Source organism: Motacilla alba, chromosome 24 (genome assembly GCF_015832195.1).
Source record: "Motacilla alba alba isolate MOTALB_02 chromosome 24, Motacilla_alba_V1.0_pri, whole genome shotgun sequence".
NCBI classification, from domain to species: domain Eukaryota; kingdom Metazoa; phylum Chordata; class Aves; order Passeriformes; family Motacillidae; genus Motacilla; species Motacilla alba.
This window is the reverse complement of record NC_052039.1, coordinates 536,764-558,219: the sequence shown is the minus strand read 5'-3', so window position 1 is coordinate 558,219 and position 21,456 is coordinate 536,764. Positions and strand designations below refer to the sequence as shown.

General features: G+C 45.2%; 1 protein-coding gene across 11 annotated transcripts in view; it reads right to left on the bottom strand.

Moving 5' to 3' along the window:
- Positions 1-21,456, bottom strand: part of ARHGAP32 (Rho GTPase activating protein 32) — a 238,164-nt gene that overhangs the window by 112,053 nt on the left and 104,655 nt on the right. For 8 of the 11 annotated variants that reach the window (XM_038161662.1, XM_038161664.1, XM_038161663.1 and 5 more), the window contains 3 exons: positions 19,695-19,786; positions 18,588-18,629; positions 18,074-18,158 (listed from right to left, as the gene is read on the bottom strand). In XM_038161662.1, the coding sequence (XP_038017590.1) occupies positions 18,074-18,158; positions 18,588-18,629; positions 19,695-19,786 (219 nt within the window). Of the gene's footprint in view, positions 1-18,073; positions 18,159-18,587; positions 18,630-19,456; positions 19,614-19,694; positions 19,787-21,456 lie in introns of those variants that run through there. The other 3 variants (XM_038161669.1, XM_038161668.1, XM_038161661.1) reach the window with 3 other exon arrangements.

Below are 21,456 nucleotides of genomic sequence, written 5' to 3'. Positions count from 1 at the left end.
CATCCTGCCAGAGCCAAACCCCTACAATCACCTTCAGCACTACCAGCACCAGGCACTCGCTGTCCCCTCACCCCACTGAGCTGAACACAGGTAACCAAAAATTCCTTCTGGCTGCAAACCAAGCTCTGCTTCCCACAGACATTCCCATCAAAGCGCAGATGCACCACTGCAGCAGCAGCACACCCAGGTGTCCAACAGGAAACCACCTTCAGTCACTGGCTGATGGAGCCTGGTGGCTGCAATGCCAGCCCTGGAGATATGCAATGCCAGCCCTTGGATACGCCTGGCACAGGTGGCCACCTCCTGTGCCAGCCCTGCCACCACAGCCACGTCCCCAGAGGGCACAGCAAAGGCCCTCCAGTGCTGTTACTGCTCAGAGCAAAGCCAGCTCAGCTGGCCATGGGCCACAGCCGTGGCAACTTCACGGCTCTGTTTGGGGTCTCCCATGGCTGCTAATTTGAAAAAGAACAAAAATGCCCCTGATCTTCCAGCTCTCCATAAAGTACACGTTTTTCAAAGTCCTCAGCCAAATCTGGAGTGTTTCAAACCCTCTGAATGGCTCAAATTTAATTTGTTGTTGTTTGGGTCTGTGTTGATTAACACATGTAAATAAAGGCAGCTGGTGTTACCTCTCTCTATTTCCATTTCACACCCTATTAAAGCCTGGTTTCATAATTAATTGAACGCAAAAGGAGATTATTCAGAAATGAATCCTCTCTGGCAGGTCTAGTAAGAACCTGGGGAAACCCAGACCCCGTCCTGGTGGCATCCAGAATCCAAAATCTTGGATACCACACAATGACACAAAAACAGTGCTGGAAAAAGAAATCAAACCCCTCACACTGCACATTCCTCAGCACAGGAGAAGGGAGGAATCTTCTGTCCTCCTGGCAAGAAAACTGTCTTCTTTCACGTGCAGAATTTAAGAGATCAAAGTACCAATGAAGACAGACAATGCTTCTTCTTCACCCAAACTATCAAAAAACAGGCCCCAAGAAACAGCCCAGTCATGTTCAAACACCTCCAGTCTGGTGCAGGAGGGGTTTGTCTCAGTGTAGAGGCAGGACTGTATCTCATGAGCCATGAAAGACAGCACTAACAACTGGATAGAAACACCTGACAACCTCTGCACATGCTCTGAACCCCAAAAACTCACTTATATGACACATACAGAAATTGTACAAAGCCAGCCCAGAACCACAGAAATCTCCTCCTTGGACTGTGTCACTGTTTCTCCTGCCCTTCTCTACACCACAGCCCATCCTCATTCCCAAGAAACTCCAAGCAAGCATCAAGGTAAGAATTTTGAAAATTGGAAGTTCACAATGCTAAAATTGTACTAGAACCATCTCCACCAAATCATAAAATCATCAAATCCCAGAATACTTTGGGCTGGAAGGGACATGAAATCCCCTCTCATTCCATGGGCAGGGACTGCCCATGCCACTATCCCAGGTTTCTCGAAGCACTGTCCAACCACTTGAACACTTCCAGGGATGGGGCAGCCACAGCTTCTCTGGGCAGAAATGAATCTGTTCGGAGCTACCTGGAATCAGATGCAGGTAGGGGAGCGCTGCTGTGCTGAATTTCCAGAGCAGGGCAATCCTGAGAGCCCTCTGCACACTAGATGGCATTGCACTACAAATGATGACAGGGATCAGGACAGGATCCTGGGTCCTGGAACAGCAGCACAATCACCCTCCTCCTGCTGCAGCCCCGGGTTTCCATGAGAGCAAAGCCCAGCCCAACTGAGTGAATATTTACAGGACCAAGACAATGGAGACAGCTCTGGAAGAGGAACCAGCACCTGGTGGCGTTGGGCTAAAACAAAGAGGCAATTAAGTTAAAGGACCTGCTTGATTTATTAATTTATTTAAAAGAGAAGTGGCCTTGCCACAAAACAAAGCATCCTTTCTTTCACTGTTTCCCCCTGGACTAAGCAGGATTCTTCCCTTGGCTGTTGCCAATCAATGAGCACAGACACACAGCATTCCCTGTCAGCCTACCAGGGGACCATAATTTATATTTATTTGGCTCATTCAAGAACCATTTCCACAGAAAAGCCACATGAATGCACCAGGAATGAGGTTTTCTACAGTGTTTGCCCATCGCTTTTTCACAGGTTCAGTTTATGTGCTGGTGGCATAGGTAAGGATATAAACCACTCGAACCCAAAACACATTTAGGCTTATTGAGAAGTGCATTCATCCACAGTCAAAAACATAAGACTAAGGCAGGGAATATAATTTTTTATACAGCTATGTAAGATGTATACAGTTTTTGTCTTCCTGCATATGGCATTTCATAAAACTGCTGACTTTCAAAGAAAGTGCTTTAAAATCACAGAGTTAGTTATGACTGTCTTTTTTTCTCTGCGCTCCAAAATCCATTACATTCTGTGGGAGGCCAGTGACAGTTTTACTCCTAGTCTACTTTTCCATTTGCTGGGAACAAGCACATTATACCTCTGAGGGAAGTGAAAATTGATACAGCCGTGTCATTCCAAGCTATTAGTCTCTTACTCACTTCTGTTTTCTCCCAAATTAAATCAGTACTAACTTTCTTCCATGCTGACAAGAATCAAAGTCACTGGAAAAAAATGCCTTATATACGTGAGATATCAGCAGGAGTGCCAAGGGAGAAGAAAAAACAACACAGAACCCCCACAACAGTAATTCTGATGGAGGGAAGAGTGCTGTGGCAATGAGCAGCTTCATTGGCTTAAGGGAGTCATTGATCCTCTCTCACAGTCACATTTTCTAAGCACCTTTTCTACTCAGAGTGAAGATACATTTCTGCTGTGATTTCTCAGCCTCCTGTCATCCAAGGAGAGGTATTTGTGTGATCTGAACTGGGCTGTGCTGAGTAAGATTTGGGATTTTTCATGTACAGAGAAGCAGGACCAAGACCTGAACTCCTGGAGCAAAGGTAGGAAACACAACTTAGCAAAGCACACAAGGGAAAACCAAACAGGGATGGACAGCCTTGGAGCAGGAGCCTGGCTGTACCACGTGTGGAGGTGCAGGATGTGAATAAAGCTGAATTCCCATCAGGAAGTGCACTCCTGGCTCTCCTGGGAGCAGTTCTGCTGGAGCACAGCCCCACCAGACCCTTTCCACAAGCAGGACTCGGTGCTGGGCGAGGAATGAAGGCTGGAGGAAGCAACACCAACATTCCTGACACTCCAAAGGTGGGACACTCTCCCCTCCCAGCATCAAACACCTCCAGTCTGGTGCAGGAGGGGTTTGTCTCAGTGTAGAGGCAGGACTGTATCTCATGAGCCATGAAAGACAGCACTAACAACTGGATAGAAACACCTGACAACCTCTGCACATGCTCTGAACCCCAAAAACTCACTTATATGACACATACAGAAATTGTACAAAGCCAGCCCAGAACCACAGAAATCTCCTCCTTGGACTGTGTCACTGTTTCTCCTGCCCTTCTCTACACCCCAGCCCATCCTCATTCCCAAGAAACTCCAAGCAAGCATCAAGGTAAGAATTTTGAAAATTGGAAGTTCACAATGCTAAAATTGTATTAGAACCATCTCCACCAAATCATAAAATCATCAAATCCCAGAATACTTTGGGCTGGAAGGGAATTTAAACATCTCATTCCACATCTTCCACTACCTCAGGTTGCTCTGAGCCTCATCCAACCACCTGAACACTTCCAGGAATGCACAGTCCAGAATCTCTCGGGGAAATGACAGCAAATGTACTTTCTTGAATGATGAAGTAAGCTCTGTAAGAATAAATAATGCTGGCTCAACTTGCACACCTTTATCTTTGCAAGGTGTGCAGAGTCTCCAAAAACCTTGTCCATGAAAAGTGAACGTCCCTGTCAGCCTGCAGTGACTGACACCAAGAGCTGGCAAATTGCAGCCACAGCTGTCTGAGCAGGACCTGGCAGCACCAGGCCGAGCAGAAGGCAGGGAGGGGGAGATCAGTGCTACCACAGCCATATCTGGGAATTCCTTCCCCACAACAAACATTATCTATCATCTGGCTCAACACCAACTTCTCTTGCTGACAAGAGGAGCAACAAGTGAAGGACAATATTCTCTCTCTACCTATCAGCAGGAAGTGATAAAAGCTGACGGGAAACTTACTCCATTTCCTCCCATGACCCCACAAGTGGGAAAGATCAACAACCACTCATGTGGACAAACCAGGCTGTGTGAAGCCCAGCACTGCTGGCACTGAGGTTGTGCCTACAACCCCTGACATGAAGCAGAGGTCAGGTTGTGACCAAACTGACTACTGGGTGCACTAGAGAGAACACAGCCACAGCCAGAGCACTTCCCAATGAAGTCCTTTAGCTTCCCACTCTACCAGACCTGAGCTGGGGGAAGGTACAAGCAGGATTTTGTGAGCCCATGCATGAGAAATACTCCAAATCCTCACATCTCCAATCTGCACCCACCCTGCTTTTTTAACCAAAGAAACAGAAAACCCTCGTCCCACAGCTGGGACAGATTTGACCCATGTTTTCTAACCCACTTCCATTTCTGTACAACTTGAGCAAGTGTTAAACATGGAACAGACTCCATGGAAGCACTTCCCTCAGCAAAAGGGGGAAAGGGGGGGCTGGAAAATGAGCAGTAGAGGTACATAGTCAAACTGATTTTCTAAAACAAAAGCTTTTCTAGGAGTAGAACCCAAAACTTCCCCCCTTAGCTGACTGTTGCAAAAAACTTCAGCCAGACTAAATGAATCTGGCCTTAACAGGAAACTCACAGCTCTGGGCTTTATTGCACCTCCCCATCTCTTCAGGTGTACAAACACATCCACACACGGTCCTGTCTCGTGCTGCTCACAAATCCCATCCTCACAGCTCCAGCACATCTGCCATGTCAGACCTCACCAGCAACAAGGACAAGCTGGGCCCTGCACAACTTCTCCAACTGCTCTTCCTTGGAAGAAATGGGTGTCCCAGGGAACCTGCAGGCTTTGGGCAATATTCAACTCACACAAGCATACAGAATTCAAAACGTAGATGACAAGAAATTCAGGTGTAGAGGGTCTAAGAATTAAATGTTTTCTACATATTGGAAAAAAAAAAGACCACACACTGCAGGTGTTTACCTGCTCTGCACAATAAATATTTGCCAGATTGAAGAGAAACATTTATACAAAGTGCAGAACAAGCATAAGTGAGCTAAGACAAAGCACCGTAACCTACCTCACACCCACACATGATGTTTTAATATTAGATTTTACATTGATCAGAAAATCCCAGAGTTGTTTGGGTTGGAAGGACCTTAAAGCCCACCTCATTCCACCTTCCACTAGCCCAGGATGCCCTACCCAACCCGTAATCAATCCTACAGCTACAGACACAGGCAAATTAGGGTGGGAAGGAACTGAGTGTGTTTGTGACGAAAACATCCAATGGCATTTCATCAGGAGTGAACGGATTTAAAGAAGCTACCCTGGAGCCATGAAGGAAGTCCTGCAGAATCCAACCAAGTAACTGTTCACACCCACAGCCACTGCTGTGTGCTCGGCAGTGATGGGGTAAGGGAGAAGAAGATGAAGAGGAAGGACAGAGAAAAGGCCTGTTTCTGCCACATCCTGGGAAATTCCCACGATTCTGACAGAGGAAACGGAATTAATGTCTTTATCATCAGTATTAACAGTCTTCCTACCAAAACAGAGATGGCCAAACCTTGCTAGAGGTCCAAACAGGCACCAATATAAGCCCTAAAATGAGTGCTTGGGTTTGATTTCATATCAACCCAATGAAGGAGGAAAATCTCTAAGAAGATACTGAATGTTAGATGTTTCATCAGAGGCTGCATAAGACTCAGAATTCCATAATGGTTGATATATGAGACTCCAGCCTCCCTAATTCTGGCAAAAGGCACTTCCCAGCAAACACAAAGCTGCTCTAACTCAGGCATTAAGAATAAAACCATTGACACTACAGTCAGTGATTTTTGCTTCTGAAAAGAAATGAGTTTGGGAAAGAGACTGAAATGATCATATTGAAATCCTAGGTCTTAAGCAATTACAGGAGAAACTCAAGCTTTAAACAAACAAGTTTCTTCACTCTGGTTCAGAAAGCCTTGAAGATTCTTGTACACTGAAGGGTTTGCACAGAAAAATCCCTAGGGAAAAGTGAGACTTATTTTGAAATTTAATCCCCACAATTTTTTATCTCATTCTATGATTTGGTGATATTATTTCTTAGAGACAATATGGTGGAAAAACTGGATTCTACTGCCTGTGGTTGGTCCTGATGATCTAGGAGGTTTTCCAGCCTCAGTGACTCTTTGTCAGTCCAGGGACATCAAACTCATGACACTGCACTGAAAAGCAACTATGCTCTGAAATACTAATTGTAACCTTCTTACTACCGAAAAGTGAAGGCAATGGGGATTTTAGAGCTCCTCTGGTGAGTCACAAGATGCCAAAGTTGGATTCCTGCTAAAGTCTGCCTAGAAGTGATGCTCTTAGTTCACTAAATAAGCCCTAGTAAGGACTCACAGCCAGTCAGGGGGACACAACACACAATCCCCTGGAGTAAGAAGAAAAAGGCCAGGAAAATCAGACTCTCCTGAAGCCTGGAGCACTGTGCCATCCAACCTCCCACATTCCCTGACACTCCACACCGTGAGCACTTCAGCAGCACTGGGTGTTTTCTAGGGGTTACATGTAAATGTACAGCAAGCTCACAGGCAGGCCAGCTGGACTACTTGAAGTTGTATTTTCCAGAAGACAAGCACACACAGGAATTACCCTGTTACTTGCCTCTCACAGGTCATTTATGTCCTGTGCAAGAGCACTGTATCCAGTATGGATCCAAAATCCCAGGGAAGGAAGAAAAATGCTTTCACAGATAAAAAAATGCAGCTTCTGTATGCTGACTCAGTGAAGGGCAGCAAGAACAGCACAACAAAATGGCTAAAATTCAGAGTATTAGGGAAATTATCTTGGAAACCTTTAATAAATAGGATGAGCTTTAATTCTATCAAGTAGTTAATAAACAGTGTCTTGTTTTTTTGATCCATCTGTCAAAATCTCAATTGGTTGTGTCCAGAGGATGGACTCGAAGAGTTACAAGGTTAACTGCATAAAGGGTCACAGACAGATCTGTAACTCTGTTTTCATTTTTAATGTAGAAAATTCTGCCAAAATGCCAGAGGCAGGAGATACAATAGTAGAGATATGAAAAGAATGTTCTAACCTTTAAATTTCCCAGATGACAGCTCAGGGAAGGTGGGTTGTGAATAACTCGAGTTACACCGGAAATGGTTCATGTCCTGGGAGCTACCCAAAAGCCTCTCAGTGGAATTGGAATTGGGCTTCTGGTTTTTAACCATTTCATTCACTCCCCAGAGGGGTTAGTGTAACCCTCCCCTGAGCAATGCACTGCTTGAAAGCTCTTGTTCTCCTCTCAAAGAGGCCTCACCCTGCAGCCCTGCCCTGCTCCCAGTTTCTGCACATTTCAAGGGAAAAGGGTCTGTGGGATTCAATTCTTGCAGTGTTTAAACACACAAGCATGAGGACAAGAGTCCAAGCTGGGACAGCCCCCTGGAGTCATCTGGGCTGGCACTGCTGTCACACTGAGTGTGACTCATTAACCCAACCATGCTCATTAACCCAAGTTAAATGGCTAAGCCCTTAAATCACCAGGCAAGGGAATTAGTGGTCACAACAAATCTGGGACCTCTCAGAGGACAGCTCTGCTTCACACACCAGGACAGACACAGAAGTTGACACTGATGACCCCTGGGGGTCTCTTTCAACTCAGAATTTTCTGTGGTTCTGTGGAAAAACAGAACCTTTCCAGAACAAGTTCCCACGCTGCTCCACACTGTGGACAAATGAGACATTTAAACCTTTATTTTGCTTTCTAATATTGGTATTTCAGTCAAGATTTGTACTAATAACTGATTAGTTTTCAAGGGAAAATAATGAAATAATGACTTACCAATAGTTCTGCGCAAAATAAACATCCCTCTATAGCAAACACTGATACAATAACTTGTCTAAATGGGCACACAAAGGATGTAAAATGCTCCAGCCCTTCTTACAGCTCAAACCACTTTCAGCCATGGGGCCAAGCACATTTAAATGTGAACAAACTGCTGTGGAACACTGGAGCACACACACAGAGCCTACAAACCCCAGAGCACGGGGCCTGTGTGGAAGGTGCTGCCATCCAGACCATTATTAATTCTGCAGGCAATTCAACTCAGGGTTACTGCTGCAGACACAGTTTGCTTTACAGGGGCTGTTTTATCCTTACTCTGATCATTACAACTTACAAAACACAGACACTCATAATCCTAACAGAAAACACATCATCCACACCTGAATTGCTTTTATAACAGGAAAATAAACAATTCATCCATATGGTGTACCACAAAGAATTCTAAGAGCTCATGGGTATTTAGTTGTTAAGAAGCCCAAGTCTTCCCTCTCCCCTAGGTTATCTGAAAATCATAAATGGTACATTTGGAACATTATTCTCCAGACTCTCTGAGCGAATTGATTAATGGCCAAAGTTCTGCATCTTTGTGACACTGGATAGGCCTGAGCAGTTCAAGTCTGCTGGGAGAGGAAAGCAGGGCTCCAGACCAAACCCTCCCCGTGCCCTGGTCAGCATAGACCTGCAGCTCTGCAGAACCCTCTGTCATCTTTGAACTGCACTTAGTGGAACAGAGCTGGAAATTGAGGGATACAGGGAGGCTTAAAAGAGTTCAAAGGGATGAGAAACCAGTTGAAATAAAGCCCAACACAGCTGTCCAGGGTGTATTCAAAGTGCCCATCAGAGCTCAGTGTTCCTGCTAAAACCCATCAATAATTCAAAGTGCACCAGCCTAAGAACTCACTCCTCCACAAAGAGCTTCCAAACCTAACCCAGCTTTTATTTAATCTGAAAGCAAATGGCAAAGCACAACACTAAATCAAACCTTGAGCCAGGGGACTCTGAACCACTCTGATGCTTCTCAAGTCTCATACCTTTTATTAAGCCTCAAAAACCCTGAGCTCCCCTCACCTCAGCAAGGGAGCCCCCCTGTCCTGATACGACATTCCCCTCCTTTCACACAAATCCTTTCTGCCCAAGGCTCCAGCTCCCAGTGGGTTCCCTGCCCATTCCAGCACTGCTATACCTACAATTATTGCAAGACTTAGCAGATAAAGAATTATTCAAAAATTTAGCAACATTGCAAAGTGAATTCCTGGGCTCAAGCTGTAAAAATAACAGAAGATGTTTTGATTTTTGAACTACTTCAAGCTGGTAAATGGGAACCCGGTCCAAAATCAATTCTTTTAAAGGCTGAATGTTTTGACATGTTGTATTTGAAATAAATAAGATTCACACTTAAACACCACACAGAGGAATTACAGCTCCACTGCAAGGTAAATCAGAAAAGTTTTGATTGGGATCTAAACATAAACTGTCAGGACCAGGCAATGCCACTTCCCCAAGAAGTGCATTTTTCTAGTCAGTTTGTTTTATAAGCATATTTATAAGTTTCATCAGTTTTCCAATAGAACAGAATGGATTTTAAGGTGTGTTCAAGCATTCTGAACATCTACATCTACAGCATCTATGGCACTATGCATTTTTATTTCCAACTCACATAATACCGGATTTGTGGGTGTATATTAAGGAACCACCTTCCCCTTAAATTATTATTTACATAATTCTGAGTGTGATGTTGCCAAAAGCTCTCTCCGCAGTCAGAGTTGTCAATTCTGACTGCAACTCCCAAACCATGCCCTGAGCCTCCAAAACCAGCTGATGGAGCTTGAAACATCTCTGTGCAGCCTAAACAAGCTTTTCATAAAAGCTCCTTCTGGAGCTTTTGAAAGGAAGAAATTTGAAAGGAAAATAACTCAGGATGGTGGTAGGGAATGTCTTGCACTTTAAAAATATGTCCCAGAGTAAGTTTTTATTAATATTTCTTTTACTCATCTGGTCAGGTGGAAGCAAGAATTAGTGAGTAGAATCAAAGTTTGTTCGCTTAGTTTTAAGAGATAAAAGAAGTTAAATTTCAGGGGAGGGGGGCTGGAAGAGGCAGTGAGATAATCTTATGCTTCTCCATGTAAGTATTTGCTTTTCAAAGCCCACAGCCACACATCTACGTGTAATGGGAGCATTCCCTTTCCCTTTGATGCTTCTTTGCCAGGAAAACAGCAGCCTGAGTTTGCACGTTCTGCTGAGAAAATGGCCAGAAATGACAGGCCAGTAATTGATACCTTTGGAATTCTGAGTCAAAACCAAAGAGCTCTCTGCTCTGGATGCTCAGGAGAGCTAAGGGTCTGTGCCTTGCCTGCAGGACAGGGAAGCAGGAGCCTCCACCTTCTACTCACAGCCCACAGCAAGGGATAAAATCACAAACCCATCAAAGCCCACAAACTTCTCCAAATGCCTTCCAGACATCCAACAGTCCGTGCGGGGGGAGCGTGTCTCTGTTCCTCCTCTGAAAAATGAGAAATCTGCCTGAATCCAGCCCTTTGGGAATGTTTATGTTCACAGGAAATCTTCTGCCCCAAATCTCTCTTTTGCAGGTAAAACAAACAAAAGTGTGGTCTCAGTTCAGCAGATCTAGAAACACCCTCTGTGACTCCTGTGCAGCTGTACATCCAGAGCCCTGGCACAGGACAGCAAACACTTCCACAGGGAGCACCCAAACACCAGGACCCCAAATTCTTCCCCCTCCCCACAGGACAGCTGGGCACAGGCTGACAGTGACAGGACAGTGCTGAGCACTCCAACAGCTCCTCCCTGATTTCACCCTGAGAAAACAACCCTGAGCTCATCACAACACAGTGCAACACTGTAGTCCTGAGTGAAGCAGTGCTAATGTTCCAAGACTGGAAATTACCTGGAAACCAGATCATGGAAGCACCATGAAGAAATGGTCACAAGATTCAGGACACAGGGCACACCTGCAGACAGAGACACAGTGCGTGTGGGGTGCTCAAATCTGACCCCGAAAGATGTCAAAGCCAAGAGAGACAACAAATGTTGCAGGATCAGGTTATATTCTAGACACAGAATTACAGAATCCTAGAATGGTCTGGCTTGAAAGGGACATCCAAGCCAAAAGCCCATCCAGTCCCACCTGCTGCCATGGCAGCGACACCTCCCACTGTCCCAGGCTGCTCCAAGCCCTGTCCAGCCTGGCCTTGGACACTGCCAGGGATCCAGGGGCAGCCACAGCTGCTCTGGGCACCCTGTGCCAGGGCCTGCCCACCCTCACAGGGAGGAATTTCTCCCCACGTGCCATCCATCCCTCCTTGTGTCAGGTGTCCCAGCCATGCTCCTGCAGCAGAATGAATGAACACATTCCTACGGCAGGGCAGGGCAGGGCTCCCACCCCAGGGAGGGCTGAGCTGATGAATGAACATGTAACACCCCCAGCCTGACTCGCTGCCCCTGAGCTGCCAATTCTGTCATCAGCCCTCCAAACTCTGGCCCCTGAGCAGGGTCTGAACAAGCTGCCCTTTCTGTAGGCAGCTACAGGTTAAACACAGCACAGGAATGTTCCCACAGAAGTTTGGTTTCACAGCTCATACATCCTCTGGCTTGACAAACCTCCACGAGAGGGGAAACACAGAGCCCTGCTCCTGTAAATCTCAGGGATCATATCTACAAGGCAGTTATTAAATCACTCCAGCCTGGCATGCTGGCAGATCCCTGAGCCCAGCATTACACTGCATTTTAACACCATTCCTGGTAACAGGATGGCTGGCTACAGATAGAAACACACAGGATTTCATGTCCCTTCAAGCACTACTGAAACAGGCATTATTTTTCAGGAGCCAACCAAATCTTTTCAAGTTTATAACATATTTTAATAATGTATATAATACAGCTCTTTGTTTTTTCAGGTTGTTAAACTGCAGGAAATAAAAATTTTCCAACTCAACTGTGTTCCAGTTACTAATTAAACCAATTTTAACACTTTTCTGCAACTTGTTGGTAAGGATGATTTATGGGGCTGGCAAACAGCAGGAGGTCAATGTCAAAATAACAGCTGGATTTATTACAGCCACTTGAAGATTTACTCATGCCATCAAATAGCCACAATGAACAAAAAACCCCTACAATTCCACAGACAAGCTTGCTGTATTTCTAGTTGTAAATGCTGGAGAAGGGAAAATAAGCTGGAGTCCTGCAGGAGGTCTCTGTTTTCTGTCCCAAATGGGGCTGTTCTCCTGTGGAGGCATGGACTATTCCCTATAAACTCATAAAAACATCCAAAAGTAAAAGGAGATGGTGAAAAAGCCCCAAAAATACCTGTTGTACTGAACCAACAGGTAAAAAATGTCATTTGCTCATAACACTTCTTTGTGGGTTCTAGCCCATCCTTCCATGGGGTACAGCTTCACGAGCATCTTTTTAAAATAAAGAACATAGATGGAATCAGACACAGCTGATCAAGATAAATAAATCCAGGGAAATACAGAGCCCCTGTGAGAGGCCATTCCATGAGCTGAGCAACGCCATCCCAACTGCGTTTTCCTTCGTAAAAAAAGATGAAGTACTGATTCAGAACAGTCAGTCAAAGGGAGCAAAGGGTGTAAAACACCTTCAGAAAGATTTAGCAGTAAATCCACAGAGGAACACCAGCCTCAATCTCCTTCCTGCCCTGTGGATCAGCCACAGCTCCACAGTTGAAGTTATCCTTCCATGACAGAACCCATGCTGGATTTCTTCCCATTTCACCACAGGAAAAAAACAGGGAACCTGGAATTTCACAGGTGGGATCTTGTTCCAGGGAAGAATTTTTCTGAGGAATCTGTGGCAAGCTGGAAGCAAGACCAGGAAACAGCAGAATCCAAAAACTGAGGTGAACTTACTCGAATATTTTCATAACTCCTTTGACAGCAGAAACCTTGGCCCGGAGACTCCAAATTTTTGAAATTTGTTGATCTTGGCAGGAGGCTGTGCCAATTTTCAGGGAGTTGTGGCTGGAATTATTAAGTTAATGGAGGCAGTTTCCACCTACACTCTGTACAGTTGTTTTTATATACCCACATCCTTAAACCAGCCCTTGCAACATCCCCAGCACCACTTTGGAAGGCAATAGGAAAGAAATCACATGGAGAAGACAGGGAATGGGAGGGCAAGTCCTCAGTTTAAAGAAGAGGAACATACCAGAATCCAGCTAGGTAACTCTGGGACGAGATTACCAACATCCAAAGGTGAAGGACTGAAAAGGGGCCCCTCTTCACACATAATCTGGATCTACGTCTCACTCAAATATTCATAAACACAAAGCAGAGCAGAGCAAAACTGTCTTTCAAAGCCCCAGCACACACAAAAATTCAGGCCAATTTTTATCCTTCTTACTAAGATCTCCCATCTTTTAGAGGGACTGGGAAGGGGAACTGCTGTTCTAAGTTTTGCCTTTAAAAATCAAATACTTTTTCCTCCTTAAACACTTCACAAAATGAGTGGGATAAATGATATTGCAGCCAGGAGCTACTCACACTGCTCCTGACTGCCATGCACTGACAGCATCATAACCACAGAAGAGCTGGGAACAAACAAACCCTCCTGCCCCACAGGCACTGAGCAGGCTTGGGGTCAAATCCCGATGGAGAGATCCAAGCTAGGCTATCCCACCTCTGGCAGACACAGAGCAGGGGGCACCCCCAACCCTGCTGCTCCCAGCTCATCCACAAGGCTCCTTTTAGCTGTGGCACCTGAAACTACCCCAGTTAACCCCAGCCAAGGGTACCTGGCCAGGCTTTACCAGTTTTGCTTCCTCTGCAATCTATCTCAGGAAAAAAATTACAGAGACTCCTTCACAAGCACGTTCCCCTTGTGTTGCCCCTTCCCTGGAATATCATTATATGAAAGAAAAAAAGGCAAACCAAAAGCAGATGACCTCGAAAAGAATCTTCTCAGCAGGCTTTGCTGACAACAGGCACAGAAGAACTGAGCCGCTCTTTGCAATGTTTCTAACTCCTAAGGCACAGCAGGAACATCCACTTCCAGGGGCAAAGCCCAGCTGCTGCTGGAGGCAGCCCATCAGCTGGGCTGCAGCGGGGCAGAGGTATTCCCACAGGACACAGCTCCTGACAGCTGATGCCTGCACAGGCGGAAGTGATTCTGCCTCAAATACTTCCTTTACCACTGATAACACAATTCCTGCCATGGCCCTGCCAAGGCTGCACTGATAAGAGGAGGATCTGTAACCCAGTCCTGCTCCCACAGGGATTTATTTTTAGACATCAGATACAGCGAGGCAAACAGAGACTGTGCTGTTTGAAGGGATAATTCTGTGTCAAATGCAAGATGCTGAAGTGATATGAATGTGCATTACAGCACTTGCCCTGAGCAAATGGCTTTTGAGGGAGCAAAGAATATTATCTGGGAAGTGTGGAGCTGATCAGCTCTCCATATTCCATTACCAAAACCTACTCAGCTGAAGATAATGTCTTAATTCCTTCAAGTGAAGTATTAACAAGTGAAGTGAGTATTAACTCCTGACAGGAAGTAGATATTTAAGGAATTCCTAATCACTCTTTCTCCTGTTTGTATTAATGGCATTTAGCACTAAGTAAAGTAAAACCATATTTGATAGAATCACAGAATATCCCGGGTTGGGAGAGACCACAGGGACCATCCAGTCCAGCCCCTGGCCCTGCACAGACACCCCAACAATCCCACCCTGTGCATCCCTGGGAGCATTGTCCAAATGCTCCTGGAGACTCGGCAGACTTACTTTAGCATATAGTTATTGAATTACATTAATATCTTCTTAAATTATAAAAGAAATGTAACTCTGTCTCAGTCTACAGTCAGTTCTTAATGCAAGCAGAAGGATATGGGACTCCATATCTATTTTTCTATCCCACATTTTTAGACGTGGGGAATTTGAAGTTGCTTCAATGGGTCCCACAGAGTTTTGATTAATTCTTTTCAGTTATTTATTCATAAATCTGATAGAAACCAAACAGATATAAATAAAGCTTGTACTTGCTAGATGCAAAGTGCTGATGTTGAACAGTGGGCATTTTTATCATTTCACAGGTGTAATTACAGACTCTTCTGCACAAATGCAATTTAACCACTCGGAAATGATCTTCTATTTGTACAAAGATTTTTATGTAGACTTATCATCAATGTGTCCAATAAGAGAGAACCAGGTCAAAAAGTTAAAGGGGGAATACCTTGTATTTCATGTAAATTGAGAAGAAGCTAAATTAGGAAAAAGGTAAATTGAGAAGAAACATTGTATCTCCCTGGGAGATGGACCATAAAAAAGCTGAACCACGGTTCTGAATATTTATCCCATGTCAGTCTAAAACACATCTACGAGGCAGACAGAACCTGGCTTTTCATTAGAAATTAAAAATTAATGATGCAGCCCTTAAAATAAATACAGTAATGAACATAAGGTATTTCAGCAAAATGCCAGTGAATTTTGGGCACTGATGCAATCTGTGAGGCTTAACCTGTCGGTACACCTTTGACATCACTGCCTTTGCCTGGCAACCAGCAACTTCCTGGGATGCCACACGTGCCTGGCTGGCCAGCCACAGGTGTGGCTAAGATATTGCTGTTGGAAGCAGTGTGGAAGGACATTTCTGAAGAGAAAAAGCCCCCCAAATGCACCCAGCCTCACTAGCACAGTGCAAGGATAAGAAGAGAACAAACCCCTTTTCATACCTCTCAGCAATTTTTAATTTAAAACTATCTCATCAGGTGAAATGTCGAGCTATTAATACCTGCAGCACCATGAGACCATGTTATAAGTGACATAAACGTTACAAAACAACCTGAAATTTGGCCAGGCTGTTAATAGACAGCATTACACAATTCCTGACATGGACAGATAATGCTCTATTTTCTACTACGCAAATTTCTAACAGTGAATAGATTTCGAAAGCAGTTTACACCCACCAGCCCTCAGATGCAACTCAGTAATTCTCTATTAGGTGCCAAGCTGTCACTTCCCATCACTCCAGCCCACTGCTATTCTCTGCCCTACCTTGGGAGCACAAAGGAGCCTCCAACTTGATTAAAATGCATGAGCCCTGTGTGAACCTATTTTTAAATCTCCCAACTAATACTGCTGTTGTATTAACAGCTTTCATTTATTTTACCATTAATACTGGTATTCTAAGGAAATGCTGCAATGCCTTATCTTTTCACATTTCAGCAGCAAAGCTCTTGTTCTCAAAGAGATTTTTCACCATATAAAAAAGTCCTGACACTGTGGGGATTTATCAGAAATCTTGCTTAGGAAAAGGAAGCAATTACAGGCAAAGAGGGCCTGAGTCACCTTATTTAGGCACAAATTTTGCTTTAGGTACACAAATAGCTAAACACACAGGGTTTTTCAGAGACAGATGTGGTGGAAACAGAGAACTGAGCCCTCAGCACACAAAGAGTCTCAATTTTATGACAGTTCTTCTCATGCTCTCACCAGTCCCTGTTTTCTTCCTGGTTTCACAGCACAGATACAGAAAACAGCTCAGGGCTAAGATAACCAACAACAGCTCAATAACCAATACCATTTTTATTTCCTGTGCTACATCCTTCCACAATCTCTGTTTTTCAGGCAGACCTCTTCTGGTTATAGCCTCTGGTCTGGTTGTGCCAGGAGACCACTGAGCAAGAGCAGGGGAAGCTGCAGGAGCAGCAGTGACATCACAAAAAGCTGTGCCAAACCACTCCTGCCTGTGGGAGCTTCCAAGCAGAACGTGCTTCAGGAAAACCTGGAAAGGATGTATCACCTGGTTTTACTTCTGCCTCTCGCAAACATAAAGATGAGCCCCACAGGTCTGCCCTGCCATCCTGAAAACATCCCAGGAAATGCTTCAAGCCACAAAAGAATTAATTACTGGCCATCAAAACAATGTGCCATGTACAGCTTGTGCTCCCTCTCCAGTTGCACATTGTGCTGAACACCCCTGGATGACAGGAGGGAGAACTCATAGAACCACAGGATGCAAAAACCACAGACACAGACCTATTCCAACATAAAACTTCTCTCCACAATTACTGAAAAATTAGTTGTGTCAAATCAGCAAATTACCAGGAGACAGAAAGCAGGGACATGGATCAGCCATGCTGTTCCCATACACAGAAAATGAAAAGAAACAGTTTTCAGCAGAGTGAGTTCTGCTCCTGCTTGCCCATTTCCTGGGGCCTCCAAGGGAACTGAGCTCTTTGCCCTCTATTTTGTGCCCAGTACTTTGTGTGCCTGGGTCTGCAGAGCCCACACCCCAAAACCAACCCTCCCACAGCCACCCAGTGTGAGCAACAGTAGATCCCAGCCCTAAACAGGACCCAAGCTCCTTCCCAGCTGGAATTTTACCGAGACAGAGAAAAAAACCCAGCTGCATAATTCTGCTTGCGAAAGTGTCAAGTATGGCAGCATGGAAGGCTGTAAATAATTCACTCGGTATTACAGGAAATGTTTTACAAATGAAAAGGTTGTAACCTCCTTTTTTGGCTACAAGGCTGGCAGATGCTGGAGGCATTCCTGCTCCTCTAAGTGCAGAACCAAATGTGTCCTGTTTGTGAGAAAAAACTCCTGGGTCTCAGCCCTCCCTGGAAAATGCTTCTGCCTGTATTCCTGAGGGAGGGATCACAGAGGAGCAAAGCCTGCACACTCGCAGAAATGCAGTTCAGGCTGACAAGCAGTTTCTGGTTTTTGATGACACAGCTGCTGCAATGCACAATGCAGAGCTAAGGGAAGGGGTAAATTTGATTTATTTATATTTACATAAATACATTCACACAATTTTTTAATCACACACACACTCAAACCAAAAATACACATGCAGTGATTACAAATGACTCAAGAATGAATGTTTGATACAGTTTTAAAACAGTGACATCAGCCAAATCCAGTGGAAATAAAACCATCTCCAAGCTCAAAGGAGAACTCCACATGACTGAGTGCACACTGTGCCCCAGCACACAGAAGCAACTCCAAATAAAGTCTCTACAGCTTTAACTTCTTACCACTAAACACTTAGCAACAAACTAAGCCTCAGTGGAGGTCCCTCCACACCTCCCCACCGGGTCAGCTAGCAGGAAGCACAAGGTGCTTTATGTGTAAGAGAAATCCAAGACTCACCTGTATGTTGCCAAAGTCCACGTTTTCATAGTGGAAATGCGCACACTCAGCCATCTTCGGGAAGTGCCCCTTTGTAAAGGATAACCTGGAGCACACCAAGAGCACACCATGAGATGGATGCAGACCACTCAACACAGATAAACAACAGCTACTGATACAAAACAACAACAACTTTCTCATCCTAAAGCCAAGGGAACACAGGGGTTTGTTGATGTGATGCACCAAAACAGTGGGGAAGGGAATCAAGTGAGAAAGGAAAGCTGAAATGCCAAGTGGCTTTTCCACTGCATCCCTACAGAGCTGTGTGACATTCCAGCAGCACCACATCCCACTGCATCCCTACAGAGCTGTGTGACTTTCCAGCAGCACCACATCCCACTGCATCCCTAGAGAGCTGTGAGACATTCCAGCAGCACCACACCCCGCAGGATGGACAGGAGCAGGGACAAGCAGCTGCACCTCACAAATGCACATCCACAGCCTTACACGAGACACAAGGAAAGCAGAACTTTACCTGTGAAAGGCATCACAGCCCATCAGTCCCGGGGGGATGTATCTGAGGGTGCAGAACAAACTCTATTTATCCTTTGCCTTTTGCAAATTCAAAAATCAGGCATAATTATTCCCAAGTGTCTCCAGCAACACTGGTGGCTGCCGGGGAGCTCCTCTGGCTCTGCAACACGCTTCTGCTTCTGCTGAAGCTATTACAGACTCCTATAGATATTCCTGGTGGTGAGCCAGTGAGATTGTCATTATCTAGCTCCCTCTTCCCACGGGAATACAAGTGGGAAGTGAGATGCAGCATCTGGTTGCTCAGCACTGGAACAAAGAGCCATTTCCCTCTCAGCAGAGCACTAGAGGGGTGAGCTGAAGGCTCAGATCCATCAATCTCGGGGCGTTCCGCTCCTCAAGTCAGCATTTTTAGCAAAAGTAATATTGATTATTTCTGACCCCTGTTGCTGCACACATAATGACTTGGTTTACAGTCTCTAGGAGACAGGCAGAAACAGAAATACAGCATGAGCCCACAGAAAAGAAAAAAAAAAACAAAATGGGAGATTAGGGAAGAAAAAATATCCATTAGAAGGGAAAACTGTGTAAAATCCATTGAAATGAAGTTACAGAGGGCATAATGCAAAAAGAAAAGAGAAAAAAATCAGATAAAAAATACATATAGGCCACCCACTTGTCCTGGTTTAGCTTTCCAGAGCATAAGGAGACAAGGAAAATTATCTCATTTACTCATTGACTGGGCTTCTTTTGAGATTTTTGTTCTATTATAATATGTTCTATTGTGTTTTTTTTTTTCTTTTAAATAATCACTTTCAGGAAGAACTGCTAAAGAAAATTAAAAACACTGCAACAGTGAGGTTCAAATCTTACCTAGCTTTGTTTCTATGGTCAGAAAGAGGAGAGTGAGCCAGCAAAACCTCTCATGCCCAGTTTTAGGCTCCATTAGCTCAAATTGCCTTAGTTCCACATGGATTTTGGTTGCTCTGCTGAACATACACCATCAGAAATTGTTGCTGAATGCCCTGCACTGCAGCACAACAGCCAAAACTCAGCACAGCAAAACTGGAAGCCCAGGAAAGACGGGAAAATCACAGAATTCTGCTCTTACTTTTTCACATTCTTCACCTTCATGCTGGCTGTGCTGCCGCAGGAGCGGAGCGGCAGCTCCCCTGGGATGTCCGGGATGTCGGCACCTCGGGCCTGCAGAGGAGAGACAGGAAAAGCAAGGAGGTTAAACGTGGCTGCAGGCTCTGGGCTCTGCCTGCTGACAGGAGCCCCTCTGTTCTGCGTGGGGCTACAAACCTCACACGTGCTTAAGCTGAATTCTGCCTTTTGACCAGGGAAAACTGACCCTTGGGATGGGGACCAGGGAGGTGGCAATCTCCTCCTGCCCCAAGCCTTGCTAACCCTTGGGGTAACTCTGAAATCCAGTATTTAATTCATTGCTACTTCGGCTTTCTAAAGCAGAGATTTTCAGAGGTGGGAGTGAAATAGATATCCCCAAATTCCGTACTGGAACTCCTCAGTAAGTACCTGATTTTCCAGACATCTGTGCATTTAGACTCAGGCAGAGGCACTGCAAAAAGCTGGATTGCTCACACAATGGAAAACAAGTTAATGACAGAGCTGCTTATATGTGGGAGGTGAACTTCTAAAATAGATGTTTGAAGCTATTGCTTTAAGTGCTTGAGGATATTAAAATGCCTTAATTACTAAAATTCATTTACTTCAGTGAGGCCAGAACTCCAAACTCCCTCCTTTCTGTTCTGTCATACTTTCCCATCCCCTCCTTCCTCCAGCTGCCTCTGCCTAAGCCATGAGCTCTGCTGGGGTTGAATTCTCCATCACAAGAGACACAAACATTCGACTCCATGGGTTTCTTCCACTGTGATCCAGAGGAACGAGGAGGTTCAGTGAGGCTTTTATGGAGAGAGCAGTGATCCAACAGTGAGACCAGCACAGGCTTTACAGAGAAGGAGGAGAAAAAGAACTGATGCTGGCCAGAGATTGCCCATCAGTGATGTGGGTGACATCAGCTGAGTGAGCTTTTTCTGCTTTTTACAATGCACTAAAAACATGAACAATGTCCCAGAGAGGGAATGCTGAAACAAGAGGAAGAAAGGCACTTCAGTGTTACTTCTCTTACAGGCCTGGAACCAAAAACTATTCCATCAAATCCCTTTTCTAATGATGGGAGCAAACAGATGATTGCCCTGATGTTACATCAGTCCCAATGGTTCTAACTTAGTCCAGCAGAAGATCTCTGAACAGAGTTGGATCAGTCCCAAAGCTGTGACTGATAGCAGAACACAGCTGCATTCTGCAGTGTGAAATATGGAGAAATATGGCAATATGGTCTCCACCCCAAAAACTTTATACTTGGAGCAGCACAACCCAAGCTAGCAGCCCATGTGTGGGATGAACTACAGGACAATCTTTGCCACCCCTCCCTGAAGCTCCCATTTGATCCTGGCACAGGTTACCTGTACCTGAGCTTCACCACATCACCGAGAGCCGCGTTGAGTCAAGTCACTGCCATTCTCCTGCTTGTTTCCACCAACCAGAGCAGTGCCAGAGAGAGAGAGGGATTCATCCCACTGAAGCCCAGACAGGCACAGGGGCAAGGCTACAACCACGTTATCCATGTGAGGCTCCCACTACAGTCACCAGGGACACTCTGGTACTTGGGGTCCATTCCCCTGCTTTTGGTAACAGGAGGAGAGTCCTGAAATGATCTGGGGTGGAAGGAACCTTACAGATCATCCAGTCCCACCCCTCCCCCTGGGCAGGGACACCTTCCACTATCCCAGGCTGCTCCAAGCCCCATCCAGCCTGGCCTTGGACACTGCCAGGGATCCAGGGGCAGCCAC